Source organism: Lampris incognitus, chromosome 15, assembly GCF_029633865.1.
Source record: "Lampris incognitus isolate fLamInc1 chromosome 15, fLamInc1.hap2, whole genome shotgun sequence".
Classification (NCBI taxonomy): Eukaryota; Metazoa; Chordata; class Actinopteri; order Lampriformes; family Lampridae; genus Lampris; species Lampris incognitus.
In genome coordinates, this window is record NC_079225.1 from 40,542,501 (window position 1) to 40,561,419 (window position 18,919).

General features: G+C 49.5%; 1 protein-coding gene across 2 annotated transcripts; it reads right to left on the bottom strand.

Moving 5' to 3' along the window:
* Positions 1–2: 2 nt before the first annotated feature.
* On the bottom strand, positions 3–8,392 carry ccn6 (cellular communication network factor 6). 2 transcript variants are annotated; one of them, XM_056295040.1, is made up of 5 exons: positions 8,320–8,392; positions 3,062–3,323; positions 2,098–2,340; positions 559–731; positions 3–284 (listed from the first exon to the last, which is right to left on the bottom strand). In XM_056295040.1, exons 1-5 carry the CDS (start codon positions 8,365–8,367, stop codon positions 3–5), a joined length of 1,008 nt encoding a protein of 335 aa, XP_056151015.1. In that variant the 5' UTR covers positions 8,368–8,392. The 2 variants fall into 2 exon arrangements, with proteins under 2 accessions (XP_056151015.1, XP_056151014.1); XM_056295039.1 differs by having other exon boundaries at positions 559–752.
* Positions 8,393–18,919: the final 10,527 nt, after the last annotated feature.

Sequence of the window (18,919 nt, forward strand, 5' to 3'; positions counted from 1 at the left end):
CGCTAGAGGAAGCGCAGGTCGGCAAACATGTCGCCCGGGTCGTCGCACCTCTTCTGACACACGCAGGAGGTGATCCACTGCATCTTCCAGCGCGTGCCGGGGCCTCCTTTGCAGCTGAAGCTGACGGTGACCATGCGGGATTTGTTGGGGACGCAGCAGCGCTTGTCCGTGCACACGCCGCAGTACGTGGGCTTGTACTTCTTGATGCTGGTGCAGCCGGAAAACCTAAGCCGCTCCGCTTTCTTCGCCTGGAACTTCGGCTGACACGTCTTTCCCTTCGCCAGCTAGATGGGGTGGAGGAAAAGAGAGGGCGATTGGTGATTTTGCATTTCATAAAGGTGGCGGTTTAGCGATTATTCGTGTGAGGTGTGTGTGGATCATGCTTTGATTCTGAGCAGGGTTACGGCGCGGATAGCGGTCCTCATGGGGCACCGTGTTTGTTGTCATCACATACCAGGCCAAAGGTTTTGCCTTTGTTGCTTAATGTATTTGAACCTTTGCCATGTGTGGTGTGCAGACCCCTCTCAACAGCCGGAGGGAGCTTGGCTAGCTCGTCACCTTTACGTTGTTGAGCACGGTCTTCACACATGGCCGCAGCAAACACAGGCGCCGGTCCTTCCTCATCTCACACTTGCTGTTGTCGTTGTTGACCCGCATGGAGATTCCCAGGCCGCAGGTCTTGGAGCAGGGGCTCCAAGGGGTGGTCTGGATCAAGCAGTTCTTCTTCCAGGCTAAAGGAGGATCCCTGTAAGCTTTCAGTATTATAGTTAAAGGGTACTGTGTCAACAGTGTCCCTGAACGCAGACCTCTAGGCAGCATGGTGCCAAGCAGACCACAGACCCTGTGCTCACAATGAACCCAAAGACCACCAAATGCATGGCCTTGCCTACCGCCTATGACTTGCTTTCTTTTTTGGGGGGGGGGGTTTCCCCCTTTTTCTCCCCAATTGTACTTGGCCAATTACCCCACTCTTCCAATCCATCCTGGTCGCTGCTTCCCCCCCTCTGCCGATCCGGGGAGGGCTGCAGACTACCACACGCCTCCTCCGATACATGTGGAGTCACCAGCTGCTTCTTTTCACCTGACAGTGAGGAGTTTCACCAGGGGGACATAGCGCGTGGGAGGATCAGGTGCCCCCGATCGACCAGAGGAGGCGCTAGTGCAGCGACCAGGACACATACCCACATCCGGCTTCCCACCCGCAGACACGGCCAATTGTGTCTGTAGGGACGCCCGACGAAGCCGGAGGTAACCCGGGGATTTGAACAGCCTTCCCCTTGTTGGTAGGCAACGGAATAGACCGCCACGCCACCCGGACGCCCCCGAGTTTGTCGGCTTTGTGACAAAACTCTGACTTGTGATGCGTGTGACTTTCTGATACAGGTCCAGACAAGAACCTCGTAAATGTTTCCCACTCCCTTAAACCAAGCTGATCAATATGTATTGGCACCATTTTGTTTTGTTTTTTGGTGGTAACACAGTTTCTGACCAGAAACGACTCCGTTATACTGACCCTTGTTAACTCACGGCTGAGGCCAGGCAATATGAAATTAACCTGAGATGCCAAAATCGTTTTCATGACCTTGTGAGCGCCAACTCATGACTTCTAAATCACATTGATGCTTTGGTTTTTTTACTTTGGACCAGTGATTGAAGTTTGATTAAATTTGCATCATGCCAGGGTGGAGAAGATCATAATAGAATGGTGGTTGCTCATTTAGCTTCACAGGAAACTGGGACATTTCGCATTTAGCATGCCAAGCAACACAAAATGCAGTAAAAGTACATCAAAGTGAAACAGTGAGATCTTCAGTTGCTTTTGATGAAAGTCAAGTCACCCGTGCTCTCTGAGTGTTTATGACTGGAGTCATCCATCCCCCCCCCTCCCCTCTTCTCTGGGGGTTGGTTAACCACAGTCATGCAACTACAGTCACTGCTCTCTCACTCTCGCTCTCTCTCTCTCTCTCTCTCTGCACAACACGTCCTGCCAAAGTAATGAAATGCCCTCTCCCTTTTCCTTCCAGCCTACTCTGACACCAATTAGCATTCCAGACCGGACAAGCTAGCAATTCTCCGGTTTTCTCAACAAATACACACCTGGCATGGACATGTAGGTCGTGTCCTGCTGGTGCTTCCTGGGGCCGGGACCACTCCGGAGGCCTGCTGGCACGTTGCTCATCAACGGGGCGGGACCCAGGAGGCCTGCGGGCTTCTGGATGAAGGCAGGGGTGCAGCCAATGGCTCCGGCGATGCATGTGCACTTATAGAGGGGGCTGGGCTGGAAGGCCTGTCCATTCTCATAGTGGGCCCCATTCAGGTCACACCCCACCGCCATCAGGTCTGAGGAAAGGGAGAGAAAAACAAGCCAGGGTTCGGGTGCTATCTAATTTTAGGAATACAGCTCAGAGTCAAGAGAAATTTTAAGATTAAATCTAAAACCTGTCTGAGGTTTTGTAGCGTAAATCAGAATGCAGTTTTGATTATTATGTTTTAATTATTAACTTTTTATTATTACTTGGTTTGAGAGCAGGTAGTGGCACTTATATAGTAGAGTATGCTAACTAGTGCGTGATGATGATGGCTGGGTTTCCAGAACCGGACTGAAAATGCATTTAATAACTTCAGGGTCTTAAAGTTTTTGGAGTAGACGGTAGGTCAGGACAACAGTTACTATATTAATTTATTTACTCAGTAGGTCTCTAGTGTGAATGGTCACTGTGGCGTGTGGCAGAAGAATTGTTTCATCATATGCTGTGTATGGGGTAAATGGTCTTAAAAGGGCTTGGAAAAAATGGTGTTTTTCAGTCCCATTATACCTTTGAAAACACATTTTAAGTTGCAGATCCATTTGTAGTTCAAATGTTTTGAGATATTTCTTTTTTTTCCTCGAGACACAAGACTTGTGTATTTGGCCATCGTATTGCCCTGCCACTGTCTGCAGAAATCACATTGACCAGTCCCAAAAAGGCTCTGAATACAGCGAAGAAATTCAAGTCTTTGAAAATAATGTAAGGCCGCTGTTTAATGAAGAAGGAAAAAAAAAAAGACTAGAATCACTCACATGCGCAGACTCCAACCTCATATCGGGGCTGGTCGGCGGAGAAGTCACAGTACATGCCCTTGTGTGGGTCGCAGACGTCCCTCTCGTTGCAGGGCTCTCCGATCTGCCGGGCGCAGCTCTTGCAGCAGCCGCAGCCGTCTAGGACGGAGCTGACGCCGGGGGCGCACTGTGGCTTTGCCCGGCACTTGCATGGCCACTGGCAGAACTGCCGCCTCTCAACAGCTGCCTGGCCATCTCCCTGGTTCTGGGCCCCGCTCAGGCCCTGGGTTCGAGAGAGAAGGATATCACTGAGCAGATGCTGTGCTGTTTGATTAGGTGATTTCTACTTCTACTAGGGTTTGGTGATATGTCAAAATTTTCCTACCAGCCGCTGTCAGACCAACAATCGGTGATTGCCGATATAGTCGCCCCCCCACCGCGCGCGCTGTATCATTCCATCCATTATCCAAGCCGCTTATCCGAATTCGGGTCGCGGGATGCTAGAGCCTATCCCAGCAGTCATTGGGTGGCAGGCAGGGAGATACCCTGAACAGGCCGCCAGGCCATCACATGGTCCACACACGGTCAGATCTAGGGACAATTTAGTACGGCTGATTCTCCTGACCTACGTGTCTTTGGACTGTGGGAGGAAACCGGAGCACCCGGAGGAAACCCACGGAGAGAACATGCCAACTCCACACAGAGGACGACCCAGGCGACCCACCAAGGTTGGACTACCCCAGGGCTCGAACCCAGGACCTTCTTGCTGTGAGGCAACCATGCTAACCACTGCGCCACCGTGCTGTGCGCTGTACATTTTCAGCAAATGCAATTATGGAAGAGCTCATTGTGAAAAAGAGTACAAAATCACCCATTTGAGATTGTTTTGGTTTTAAACCAGATGCAACCAGCAAGACGAAGGACCTAAATGAAGTCATTTGCCATCTTTGCAGATGAGAAGTGCTGGCAAGAGTCTAACACTACCAATTTGCACGAGCATTAATGTGAAAATCTATGATTTTACTAAAACATTACAGGGTACTCTCGGGGCTAATCTTCAATTAAGCAAAATAAATCACCTTGAGATCTCCGCTAAGCAATAAGCTGTAAAGACAGGCTGAACAGCTGTGCGACACCATTTGAGGAGGGAAAAAAGAGAAAGAAACAGCCTCCAAGTGAAGAAGCAGGAGGGCATAACAGAACTCTGACACTAATCAGGATGTACAGCTGCACATACAGCTTTTGCTATAGTTCTCAAATACTGCTTCTCAGATATTGCATTAAAGTTGACGTTGCTTTTCAGCACCAATCAATTGGACAGCAGCCACTAGAGACAGACGGCTTAATTGTCCTGCAGTCACCGCCCCCTACTTGTGAAAGACTTGTCGGAAATCAGTGCAAGAAGAACATGCATACGGCCCAACTCCAGCTGCCAGTTCCCTACCCACACACGTTTTGACTTGAGCTGTACAGGTTGATTATTTACCGAGTTGAATCCTTGCGAAAGCAGACCATTAAACTGTCAAAATAAAATGACAGAAATCACTCCAAAACATCGCCCAAAACATCCAATCACTGATTGCCGATATGTTCATCCAGTTGACCAAGCCTAATTTCTGTTTACGAGCAATCCTACTGATAATCTAGGCTTTTGTAACACGTGGGGCTTAACATCAGTGCATTTTGTTGTACATTTACTTTGAATTATTGCAGTTTTCACGTTTTGCTGTAGTTAAGTGGATGGAGCCTTACAAAAATCTCAGTATCAGTTCACTATTTTCGTGTCTTGATATCTGAAAAGTCACATTATGTATTGAATTGCCACTAAAAGCGTAATATTGAGTTGGGTTGTACCCGCCGGTACCCAACCTTTGTCATGGCCGCCCCCGGTTCCGGCCACTCCAGCCCTGGTTTCCATGTCCCAGTCCGGAGAACTCTCCGGTTTTCACCTGTTGTTTATTTGCCTGAAAGCTGTTGTTGATTATTCAATCAAGTATGTGTGTATTTGGGGTGTCCGGGTGGCGTAGCGGTCTATTCCTTCGCCTACCAACACAGGGCTCGCTGGATCGAGTCCTTGTGTTACCTCCGGCTTGGTCGGGCATCCCTACAGACATAATTGGCCGTGTCTACGGGTGGGAAGCCAGATGAGGGTATGTGTCCTGGTCGCTGCACTAGCACCTCCGCTGGTCAGTCGGGGTGCTTGTTCAGGGGGGAGGGGGAACTGGGGAGAATAGGGTGATCCTCCCTACATCCCCCCAGTGAAACTCCTCACTGTCAGGTGAAAAGAAGCGGCTGGCGACTCCACATGTATCGGAGGAGGTGTGTGATAGTCTGCAGCCCTCCCTTGATCGGCAGAGGGGGTGGAGCAGTGACCGGGACGGCTCGGAGTAGAGTGGGGTAATTGGCCGGATACAATCGGGGAGAAAAGGGGGGGGGGTCCAAAATAATAAAAAAATCTGTGTATTTAAGTGTGGCTGTTTAGTGCGTTCGTTGTCAGAATGTTGTACTTCTGTACCGTGTCTCCACCAGGTCACCATGTCTCCACCACGTCTCAACCATGTTCTCATCATGTGTGTTCCTGATACCCTCATGTTTCCTACCAGTAAACCTTTTATTTCACCTGCTACTGCGTCTGCATTTGGGTCCTCACTTCCTGCTCCCGCCGTGACAGCCTTGGTATTAATACACATCATATGTACACGGTTGCTGTCCAGACCAGAGCACAGGTACCATAACACACACACACATATACACACACACACACACACACACAAACACATTTAACTTAATGTTCTGATGGGTTAAAATGGGGCGTGATCACCCTGACGCATTAAATTCTGCCCTCACACTGAAGTGCTCCCTTTACTAGACCAGACCAAAACAGCCACCCCTTTACTAGACCAGCCCGAAACAGCCACCCCTTTACTACACCAGACCGAAACAGCCACCCCTTTACTAGACCAGACCAAAACAGCCACCCCTTTACTAGACCAGACCGAAACAGCCACCCCTTTACTAGACCAGACCGAAACAGCCATCCCTTTACTAGACCAGACTGAAACAGCCACCCCTTTACTAGACCAGACCAAAACAGCCACCCCTTTACTAGACCAGACCGAAACAGCCACCCCTTTACTAGACCAGATCGAAACAGCCATCCCTTTACTAGACCAGACCAAAACAGCCACCCCTTTACTAAACCAGACCGAAACAGCCACCCCTTTACTACACCAGACCGAAACAGCCACCCCTTTACTAGACCAGACTGAAACAGCCACCCCTTTACTACACCAGACCAAAACAGCCACCCCTTTACTAGACCAGACTGAAACAGCCATTCCTTTACTAGACCAGATCGAAACAGCCACCCCTTTACTACACCAGACCGAAACAGCCACCCCTTTACTAGACCAGACTGAAACAGCCATTCCTTTACTAGACCAGATTGAAACAGCCACCCCTTTACTAGAGCAGACCGAAACAGCCACCCCTTTACTAGACCAGACCGAAACAGCCACCCCTTTACTAGACCAGACCGAAACAGCAGCCCCTTTACTAGACCAGACTGAAACAGCCACCCCTTTACTAGACCAGACTGAAACAGCCATTCCTTTACTAGACCAGACCGAAACAGCCATTCCTTTACTAGACCAGACTGAAACAGCCACCCCTTTACTAGACCAGACTGAAACAGCCATTCCTTTACTAGACCAGATCGAAACAGCCACCCCTTTACTAGAACAGACTGAAACAGCCACCCCTTTACTACACCAGACCGAAACAGCCACCCCTTTACTAGACCAGACCAAAACAGCAGCCCCTTTACTACACCAGACCGAAACAGCCACCCCTTTACTAGACCAGACCAAAACAGCAGCCCCTTTACTAGACCAGACCGAAACAGCCAAGTTCGGTACATCAGATGTTTCTAGACAAGCTTAATAAGAGTCGAGATGGAGAATTCTCATGTAAGGTTGTTTTGAGTGTTTTTTCCATCGAGACATGAAAATAAATCCACCTTGAGGCTCCACAGAAAAGACACAAAATGAGTGAGACGGTTAAAGAAACTGTCCCTCTGGCATCACAACTCCAAATTAAGCTCCCGAAAAAAGAAGTATTTTTTAAGACTTAACCCATTCAAGTCATATTTAATAGTCGGTACAGTTTCTGATGGTCCTTGAGGCCTTGGTGAACTTCGAGGTGTGTTATAGGGGAGCGGCGTTTCAAACTCTTGGCCTTAACCAAATTTATGCACAAAACTATTCTTTCAGACGACAGTTAAAATGATCATTCAGGTGACGGTGATCAGTAAAGTCTTGTGGTTTTTACACTCCTTCAGTTCCCTTCTCACCAGTGAGCTCTGCAGCTCGCTGCAGTTCACCGCTTCTCAACTAGATCAACTCCCCGGTCCCACAAACAGCACGCTGTGCCGCTAAAGACCTTCCCAACAGAATTTCTTTTATTTCTTCTGTTCAGGTCGCCGCGCTGAAAAGAAACCGGCTGTCCCCCCGACTGCAGACGAAAACAAGCGGCTCTTTGAATATGAATTATATTCATGTTAAACTACTGACTCCCCCCCCACCCCCCAAAAAAACCTGAGCGGCAGCACCCAGGAAAGGTAAAATTCCACTACGCACTTCTGTAAACTGATGTTTGCTGTGATGCAATGCATGCGAGGTGTCATCTGCGCTCCAACTGCCCCGCCGCTGGCTGCTTCCAGGGGTCGCCGGAGGTTACGCCAAAAAATCTGAAGCCTTTCTGCCAGGTTTACAGAATGAGCTCATTTCACAGTGTGAAAACAGATCTGCCGAAGCCTTAAAACGCAAAGCCTTGAAAACCCGTGCTGCTGTTTTGTCTGGCCGGTGAGCGCTCCTCGTGCAGACCGCCGTACAGTAGACGCTAACCCCTGTCCCAACGAGCGGACGGAAACGTTACCGCACGTCTTGCGACAGACCTGGAGATAAGTCCTGTTTATGCCTAAGTTCATTTATAGATTTCATCACAAACTTTGCAGTTTAATTCACTCTCAAAATACTGCTGGTCCTGAATAGTTGCCCCGTCCAAAAAGCCATAAATTCAACAGCAGACTAATTCACTTATAACTTAGCCAGTGTGCTGTTTAGTTTTTTAGAACAGATTTTGGCGTCTCTATGGCATCATTTTCTCTTTCCCCAGATCTCAACGTAAGATAAGGTGTTGAATGTTCTGCCGAGCATCGCGTCCCAGTCCGGCGACCCTGTTTACCCGTTTGTCTAAATAGAGAAAGCCAACACACGTACCTGTTGAGCTAGGATGAGCAGGAGGGCACGGCAGAGCACAGATAGCATCTCTAAAGGAGCATTAAGCCTTGTGTGAGCTCCAGGAGCGAGGGAGCAGGGGCACGGGAGAGCTGGGAGGTGGGGTTGAGGAAGGTGGGGGACTTGGAGTGGGGGGGGGGGTTGGGTTGGGTGAGTGGTGGGGTCGCATTGGGGGGGGGGGGGGGGGTTGAGGGAGCCGACCTGTAAGGAGAGGCCGGACAAAGCAGCCCTCTGTCTCCTCTCCAAACACACCTTTCCGCGGCTTGCTGATCCTAAGGAGAAATATTTGTCTTCATAACTACTGGCCCGCTCCATAGCCTTCAAGCCCTGCCTTACTTGTTTATTTTTTGCCTGGAGACCCCATCACCCCCAGTACGTGAACACGCTTGTGAGATTTATCTGAAACTGAGTCATCCAACAGTTGGACCTCTGTGAAATCGTTTGTCAATCTAAAAAAAAAATTATTTAAACCGTATTACAGCACGGGCGCATATCAGATAATCCCCCCCCCCCCCCCGTATTTCACCCTAAACTCTAGCAGGGAGAGAAAACCCTGAATTCAGAGGTATTGCTCTCGGCGTAAATACACCCAGTGTGTCCTGTGAATTTTAATGTGGTGTTAGGCGGTGTGGTCCCACTTTACATGGACTGGGACGTATTTGGCTCCACATTCCTTGATTATTTACACTGAGTAAAGAGGTCCCTCTCAGAGCCAGCTTAAAGCCAGAGCTCCTTTCACCATTCAGACGGAGAGCCCTTCCGCAATCTGTGCACCCGAAAATGGCAGTAAGCTAATACTGCTTACCGTCGCTGCTACTACATCTTCCACAACAACTTTCAAAGGGGCAATGTGCAATAATGTTGGCTTTCGCAAAGCATAACGCGGCTAGAAAATATCTGTAGGAGTTACCCGCTGGTAGTGATTAAAGTAAATGGTTCATGGTCCCGCCACTCCCCAGACTTCTGCATTCAGAATCACAGGAGCTGGGTCGGCTGACTTTTGGTTGTTTAAAGGCTCCGTCCATCAAAGGCTTGGCTCATACACACAGTCCTCAGTGAAATATGTTGATATCTGATATCTACTGAATGTGTTCCAAAATGACTCTGAATGACAGAAATCAGTGCACAGGTAGAAATTACACACACCGTTCAGTAGGTTTATTTCATTAATTTTCATCTTTACTATTGGTCCGCCTCCTTGAGCTTATACAGTATATATGTTGATGCTATATATTGACAACCAGCCTGTGCCCACCATCATCGTCGGTCACTCGGGGTTGAGTATGACCGTCCTCCGTCTGGGTCCACTGGTGTCCTCAGGTGGGTATAGAGGCCGATCCTGGAGCCGCATAATGGGAGGACGCCTACGCGTGACAGCTTTTTACGTGGAGTGGCTGATGTGCCTGCAGCCACCACACAGTCCTTGGCAGGGGGTGGCCAGAGTCCAATGGCATGGAGAGCCAAGACAATTGGGGACCACCCTTTGTTGCAGCTTTCGTCCGCCTTCACAGCAATTGTGACCTGGAGACATCTTCCTCCAGTTCTACCGTTGAGGTCTTTGTTAGATCGCACTTCATCTGGAACCTCCCCCTTGACCTATTCGCCTTAGGTGACCCTACCAGGAGGCCTATCATCATCATCGTCATCATCAGCAGTCACTCAAAGCGAGTATGACTGTCCATTGGGTTGTCTACTTGTGGTTCTTCAGATGGCTGTAGAGGCTGATCCGCGATCCACATACATTACTGACCACATGTGGTGATCCCTCTGGACATGGTAATCCAGTCAGGAGATTTAAGGCAGGCTGTTTTTAGGGCACCTTTTCTAGCCCCTTCCCCAGGTGGGGTGAGCAGAGTAGATTCTAAAGAGGACGGCTCAGTCGTGGGTGCAGCTACTGAAAGGGCTCTTTCTACCTCGTTCTAAGAGCCCAGCAACTGAATCTAGCACCCACCGCCCGATGTGCCAGCTCATGACTAGGGGCTTCCAGACCTCACAATCCTGCCCCCGTCGCCACTAGCCAGTCATGATGGACTTAATCCAGGATGTTAGGGTGGATTCCCTTTATGGAGAATGCCTGTGCGTGACTTTAACATGTAGAAACTGGTGCACAGACAGCAACCACACGGTCCTTGACAGATCTGGGTCAGGATCCAGTGACATGGAGTCCAAAATGACTGGGGGCCCATTTCTGCTGCAGCCTTCATCCGCCTTCCCAGCCGTTGTGATGCTTCCCTAAAGTCAGCCATCATCCTCTGCCTGTCCCACCATTGAGGTCTTGGTTGGATTGCTCTTTGTCAGGGACCTCCCCCTTGACCTTACTGCCATGGGTGACCCTACCAGGAGCATAGCTCCAGACGGCATTGCTCTCGGGATCTCAGGACCACGCAAGCTTCTCCACCACGACATGGTGACAATCCACGGAGAAGAAAGGAGGCCCACCACACACACACACACAAACACACGACAGATGGAACAAGCCTGAAAACATTTGCCAGATCAGTTTGTGCATCGTTTACTATGTGATTTGATTAAAAAGGCTTTTGACTACCAAGACGTTCAAGTCTTTGTTGGTGTTTTTGGGCAGTTCAAGGAAGTGCATCGACTTAACCTGCAAACCCATATCAACATGTACACTCCCGCTCACCACCTTCATTCTGCCTCTGGCAAACTAGTATCTGTCACCTTTTCCAAAGTAGCTCCCTGTCCAGAGTTTTCTCTCACCTGGCTACAGACTTGCTTACTTCATTCAAGAAATGCCTAAAAACCCTCTTCTTCCAGGTCTTCCTTAGTCCTGAAATGGTTTCTTGTGGCACTTTGCAGCTACTATGACTCATCTAACACTACCATTGGTGTCAGCTACAAGACGACTGTTGTGCCCTTGCTTATCCGTGTCCACCATTGTGCCCTTCTTTTACCTGCAATCTCATAGCAATGATGTGTCTGTTACACTGACGTGTCCTGTAAATCTACTTTATCCTTTGGTTCTCCTATTCACCATCTCCTGATGATCTATGTCGCACTTACACCAAATACTCAACACGGCATGAACTCTTGGCTATGATAAGTTTACTATGTTTACTACTAAGTTTATTACTACCACTACTACTTCCTCTTGAACTACAATGATATGATTACTATGTAACACATGTACTAGTACTACTATGTATAGTACTACTGTGATATGATTACTGTTTAGTAGATATACAACTACCACTACTTCATATGGCAGTATCATGAAGTGATTACTAAGTAGCACTCTTATGATGCCAGCTGGTAATACTTCAGTTTAACTGCTAATAGGCGACTGTCTTTTAAGTCGCTTAGGATAAAAGCGTCTGTTAAATCAAGTACATGTAAAATGACTACGACTGCTCTGCTGCTCTCTTTTTCCAGTCAGATGTGCGAGGCCCCAAGTTTTGGAGCTGCCTTTTGGCCTGAGCTACTCTTAATACCACAAGGGGGCAGACATAAATTTTATTAGCAGCAGATATGAAAGATTGATAGGTGCAGGTAACACGGACAAACACTGTAGTCCGTCCACGTTGAACACTGGTGGTATTGTACATGTTAATCCACAGTGCCTATAGCAGTGGTTTGAATATCATGTGACACACTCCCAGTTCTTTATATCCATTTCAGAAGTCCTTTAATAACATATTTCATCTGTCGTTCAGCTACAACCGTCCTTTTGTCATCAGCATCGGGTGTTATTTGATTAAGTGGAGGTTATGAACTTGGGCATGTAGGCCTCTTTCACGCTTTCTTTTTCTGACTTGGGTGTTTTGGATAAATTGGTCCAAGTCGATGTGAGACTCCTTTCAAAGCAGTCCTGAGAAACTGCCCTCCTTTAAAGCCGGTGGGAGAGCACAGTAGAGACATTTTCACCGTCTTTGTGATCTCGGACGTCCATCCAAACCGCTTATCCTGCTCTTAGAGTCACGGCATGCTGGAGCCTATCCCAGCCGTCATTGGGCGGCAGGAGGGGAGACACCCTGGACAGGCTGCCAGTCCACAGGGCCCACACACATTTACACCTAGGGGCAATTTAGTACGGCCGGTTCACCTGACCTACATGTCTTTGGACTGTGGGAGGAAACCGGAGCACCCGGAGGAAACCCACGCAGACACGGGGAGAGCATGCAAACTCCACACAGAGGACGACCCGGGACAATCCCCAAGGTTCGACTACCCCGGGGCTCGAACCCAGGTCTTGGGCATATTAAAAGTTAAAGATAAAGTAAGTCAAACGTTGTTAAACATGGTCTTTGAGGGGAGAAAATCCAGCTACATGATACTCAGAGGAAAGAAAAAGCTACTGGCTTGTAAGTTTGCTTCTGCAAAGTTTTCCCCTTTCAGTTTCACGGATGTTCAACTTCGATCATCTTACAATGCTGTGGTCAGTTGGCGCGTTGTGGCCCCGGCTGTGCCTCCAGTTGTTCCCCCTTGTGTTGCTGTGTGTCTCCCTTTTTCCTGGTGTCTCCTGTTATCCCCTGCCTCTGTCTGTGTGTGTGTGTGTGTGGGGGGGGGTGGGGGCATGGCTTCCTTCCCTGGCACTCTCCGGCTCCCTCTTCTTCTCCTTTAATGCATAACGGCAGTTGGCATCCACATTGCTGCGTTACTGCCATCTTCCGGATTCAATCAATTCCTACGGTATCCTGATTTTGACACTTTTCCTGCGAGCCCTGTTCTCCGAGGGGAGCTGATCGAGCATCTTCTGCCCTGTCCACTAGCACCGCACTCCGGCATGTTCTTTAGCTCTGTCCCTGTGATCCCTTTTCTTTCCCCTCCCTTCTTCATGTCCTTCCTTCCATTGCAGTTAATGACAACATGTTCTACAGTTTCTGGTACCTGACAGTGTTCAAGAAAGACCGGTTGCCCAGGTCCTTCCTGATTTACGGCTCATTCACCTTACCCGCCCAGCCTGCACACCTTCCTTCCATCAACTCGACGGTATATTTTTACTCTGGTTCTCCATCCTGTCACCGCCAGATCGTTGTTTCAGCCACTGTGGTAGTCTCTCAGAGTTGGTATTTCTGGTCTTGTTCGAGTTACCTGTATTTACAGTGTCTCCTTGTGCTTCCAGGACCACTGCGCTCCGGTTCCCCTGCCTGCCCCACCTGCTGCTTATCCTCGTCCTCTGCCAGCCACGCTCACTTCCTCGTCCGTCTGCCCTGCTCAGCTTTGCTGTTGACCATTCAGCTCGGTCCAGCTCTGCCATCTGCCATCGCCTCTCTACTTCCTGCCCTACCTGCCATTCTCGTTCCCCTTGACTCTAACAGTAAGCCCCCTTTTACTTTACTTAATGCCATTGTATGTATCTGCATTCGGGTCCGCCTCTCCTTTTTTGGGGGGGGGGGGATTCCCCCCCTTTCCCCCTTTTTCTCCTCACTTGCACCCGTCCATTTACCCCACTCTTTCCGAGACATCCCGGTCGCTGCTCCACCCCCTCTGCTGATCCGGGGAGGGCTGCAGACTACCACATGCCTCCTCCAATACATGTGGAGTCGCCAGCCGCTTCTTTTCACCTGACAGTGAGGAGTTTCACCAGGGGAATGTAGCGCGTGGGGGGATTATGCTGTTCCCCCCAGCTCCCCCCTGAACAGGTGCCCCGACCGCCCAGCAGAGGCGCTAGTGCAGCGACCGGGACACATACCCACACCCGGCTTCCCACCCACAGACACGACCAATTGTGTCTGTAGAGACACCCGACCAAGCTGGAGGTAACACAGGGATTCGAACCGGCGATCCCCATTTTGGTAGGCAACGGAATAGACCGCCACACCACCTGGATGCCCAGGTCCGCCTCTGCTGACCATACCATAGATCTTATTTTGTGTGTGTGTGTGTGTGTGTGTGTGTGTGTGTGTGTGTGAGAGAGAGAGCGTTCTATTGATTATGTTGTCATTAGAGGACATTTGTGTTGTTGTTTTTTATATTATTTTCAACAACAAAAAAAACCCCGCCATTTTCATCTAATTTGCTTATTTTTTGGGTCATTAAAATCTATCATTTCTTATCTCCACCCTCCTATGTTTTATCAAGGGGCAAATAAACAAATTACACTTAATAACAGTCCCAGAATTTGAAATATCAGTTGCTCTCAACCAACAGGTATGTGGCCTTGGATTCAGTCAGCGTTGGAGGCAAAAGTCTGGATGTTTGGATCTGCCCTGCCCTCTCCGCTTGACCTTTGACCTCTGGCCCATAGGTAACGTATAGGAGATTAAGAGGTCATTCTTGGTCTAATCTCTCCATAATGGAAATAGGTACCAAAGGTTAATGAGGGTCCCACAGTCGCCTCTTCCCATAAGGCATTTGAGGAATGCCGTGCTGTTTGCGTTGCACTCACTCTTTTTTTACTGCTTCCCAGTCTAAGCTGCGGTGGCTTCGCTATTCCCTGACTATGCCAACACACGGGAACGAGTCATTGTGTATTTGTTTGTTTGTTTGTTTCAACCGATGGGTTTCCCAGCTCTCTATGGACATGGGCAGTGTGTGGCTCCTTCCTGGTATCCGTGGAAATCAAGTTAACTTACAAATGATTCGGATTGTCCATTTCCTTTTATTGGGGGGGGGGGATTTCCCCCCCCTCTCCAGTTTTTCTCCCCAGTTGTACCCAGCCAATTACCCCACTCTTCCGAGCCGTCCTGGTCGCTGCTCCACCCCCTCTGCCGATCCGGGGAGGGCTGCAGACTACCACATGTCTCCTTCCATACATGTGGAGTCACCAGCCGCTTCTTTTCACCTGACGGTGAGGAGTTTTCGCCAGGGGGATGTAGCGCTTGGGAGGATCATGCTATTCCCCCCAGCCCCCCCCCCCCCTGAACAGGTGCCCCGACCGACCAGAGGAGGCGCTAGTGCAGCAACCATGACACATACCCACATCCGGCTTCCCACCCGCAGACACGGCCAACTGTCTGTAGGGATGCCCGACCAAGCCGGAGGTAACACGGGGATTCGAACCTGCGATCCCCATGTTGGTAGGTAATGGAATAGACCACTACGCTACCTGGCAGATTGTCCATTTCTAATGAGATTAAAGTGTAATCGTGACGGTATCTGTCCAGAGTCCTGACGGGTCAGTGCAGAGGTGTCTGCCTGTCCCGAAGCCCCCTGAAGCCCCCCGCCCATACACAGAGCATTAACGGTGACCTTTGTGGCTCTGTTTACCAAAGCCAACACACGCACACATGCACAAACACACACCTTCCAATGCGGCTGCTTTTTTTTTTTTTTCCACATCCCATTTAGAGTGAAACCTACCACCGCAAAATCAGCGCTCTCAGGCAGAAAGAAAGCTTCAGCACGCACTGCCACGGGTTCGCGGCGGGCTCTGGAGGAAGGGAGAGGAAATTCCATGCGTGTGACCCAAGCTCTTCAGTTGTAACAGATTTCCTGGCCTCGTACCAGACTCACTAGAGTTGCTGTATGTGGCAGACGGCAGCGAGATGCTCTCTGGATCATCATTCAGACCTGACCCACTTACCGGCTCGCGCCGCAGCTCCGGAAAGTTTTGGGAAATATGGAAGATTCATTTTTATCGTATGGGATGACTTGGAATGTTTCAGAAATGCCGCCCCCCCCCCCCCACGCAAAAAAAAAAAAAGTCTCGAAAACTGTGGAAAAAGCATTGCACTGCACAGCAACGGTTTACATTACTGTCCAGCCCCTCCGCATGTGTTTATGTTGGTCGTGATATTTCCTCTGCAGGAGCTCTCAGCAGTGTGGGTGCTGTGATGCTTTGTAAATCTGAATTTATTGGAAAACCGTATTTACCGTGCTGTTTGTTCAGTTGGTTGGACTCGAGGCGTGCACGTGGCTCTGCACTGTCCTTGCAGACAATCAAAGCAAATAGTTTCAAATGGAGATTCTACAGGAGACACGTTTCAGTGATAGTGGACCTGCTGATGTGTCGCTTAAGTGATCTTGTTCAAGAAACCGCTGAGAAATGGCCTTTGGGGGTAGAACATCAGATAATCCATTGTAAAAGATTGTGTGCGTTTGTGTGTGTGTGTGTTAGAGAGAAATCCTGTTCCTGTCCACAGACCCGACTGGTTTTGGCTGTTCAGATCAGAGACCCGCTTTGCACAAGACTTTAAGCCCCCGTCTTGAGAATTTGCATACAAATGAATGTCTTTGATAATGCGTGCTGCTCGCTCCACAGCTAGCCACGTCACGAATGCTTTTGAGGTTTTCCCCTCTAAACGGTCCAGGGTGTCTCCCCCGCCTGCCACCGCCCAACGACTGCTGGGATAGGCTCCGGCATCCCCGCGACCCTGAGAGCAGGAGAAGCGGTTTGGAGAGTGGATGAATGAATGGCTGCGGTCTGGTAGGACGTTCTGATGCCAGTAAGTAAAGTTCAGGTTCAGACATGCGTGTTTTTTGTTGGGCGGTGAGGAAAGTGCTGACACAACCAGCACTGGCAAATCTCCCCAGTCGGTCTCGACTGGGTCGCAAGGGTTCGCAGCGGTCGAACACCGCCGCAGTCGCCGGTATCGCCGCCGGTGTCGGTGAATGAAGCAGAAGTGTGTGATCTTGAGGCCCACGGCTCTGTAGACAGGTCTGGGACCACACTTCACTATGAACTGGTCTCGATCCCATGTGCAGCCCCCCTCGACCAGCTGTTCGTCTCCTTAAAACCTTTATTTCTGTTTTACTGATGACGCGGTGTCAAACGGAGCTGCTCGCGGCTCCGCCAATCAAACGAGGCTCCCCGGTTTTCATACCGGCACGGCTGCTCGAATCCCCCCCCCCCCCCCGGCCAGTTCTTTTTAATCCGGCCTGTGCTGCAGACTGTTATTTACAGCCAGGCCCGGGAAACAGCAGGCCTCATGAATAGAGCTCACTAAACCAGCTTCAGCCCTCAGGAATGAGTAAAATATCTGAGCAATGAATACAAACTGACTTTATCTAAGATAGAAACCTGATTTATGTCTTCTTCCCCCCCGTCAAGGATGTTGATTCATGCAGCTGGCGGAGGGAGGGATCCATTTTACAACCTTAATCTAGATGGATAGTGAGATGCCGTCTTACCCCTGACTGTAAATTAGTTATTGTGCGTGGGGAGGTGATAAGGAACAGGACTACAGTGTTTCCAGCAACACCATTAAAAAAAAAAAACAAGATTAGTCCAACAAGCTATCGCGAAAACGCAACCTTGAGGCCGTGGTGCTAGTTTTTTTTTTTTAGCATTGCCTTAAGAAGTCCTGGCAGTGACTTTTTGTCAGATATTGTGAAAAAAAGCAATCTAACAGCTAATAATAATGTGTGTAAACTGGTTGTGTGGCAATGCTGAGGGTGTGTGTTATATAGTTGAGAGTACCATGTAGACTACCTTGACAAGACTGCAGGCAGTGAGTTCGTTTTGCAAGTAAACCAGTGCACCAATACTCCCGCAGCACAAGTCGCACCGCAGTGAAGACGCCAACGGTAATGTTGTTGAATTCTGGATGTGCAAGGCTTGTGTTATTGATAATCTTCCTGTCATACAACCCATGACTACCACAAGACAACATGCTACCAGACACAACACATGAACCCTATCACTGTCGATACAGGTTTCAGTTCCACATTAATCCAAGTTTCGGTACTAGCTTGATCCATGTACATTCCCTCTAAGTATTTTCCCCCGATTTCGGTGAAGCGGCTACACATCTGCTCACGAGCCCAGAGTATACCCGGCTACATGTTTCCCACTTTTGGAGCAAACGGGGTTTAACTGACCGTTATTGCCCCAAACATCTTTAACCGTCTAAGATCCACAACGCGAGTCCATATAGAATACTTTTAACCGCTCTTATTTTGGTAAGGGGTAGTTGGGGTTTGGATGTAGACCCCTACCAGACTTTGGTTTTGCAGCCACGTTTCATGGCGGCTAGATGGTTGTAGCACATGGAGGCGGTTGTTGATTCAGCAGCGGTCGGATGTCCTGAGAAATATTACAGGAAGGTGTGAGAAGTCGGTAAAGGCACAAAGTACCTGCAGATACACGCATACAGAGGTGCATACACGCTTGCTGTGCGTTACCGGTGATAAATCAGGGATCGGGGACAATTTCTTGTCGTTTCTCCCAGCTCACAGCAGTGCAACACAGAAACACATATCCAAAACTTCCCAAAAACGACACCACCAAAAACATACAAAACCAGAGAGAACAAAGCAAAAAAAAAACCACAAACGGTTAACAACACAGTCCACCCAGTGCAACACAGTCCAAAAGCTCCACTGTCCGGAGAACGATGCCGGCCAGGAGGACTGTCGGAACCGCCGGTCTGCATGGGCTAGCAGTTAGCTTAGCCTGCCCCGCTTCTGCGTTCTGTCGGACCGCCCTCGGTGTTTCCTCTTGGGGCGCAGCTCCGGGCAGGGCCGTGGTCCCTGGGCCCACCGGACGCAGCGGCTCGGCCGATCCAGCACCAGCTCTCCCAGCCATTAAATGAAAAAAATAAAAACTTCACACAACGTCACAAACTTAGACGTGGACAAAGACACTGCATAGTCAGCACAGGGTGAGGCCGCCACAAACGTGAGTTCGCGCCGCCATCTTCCCAAAATCACGAGACACAAGTGTGGCAGGAGGAGAGCA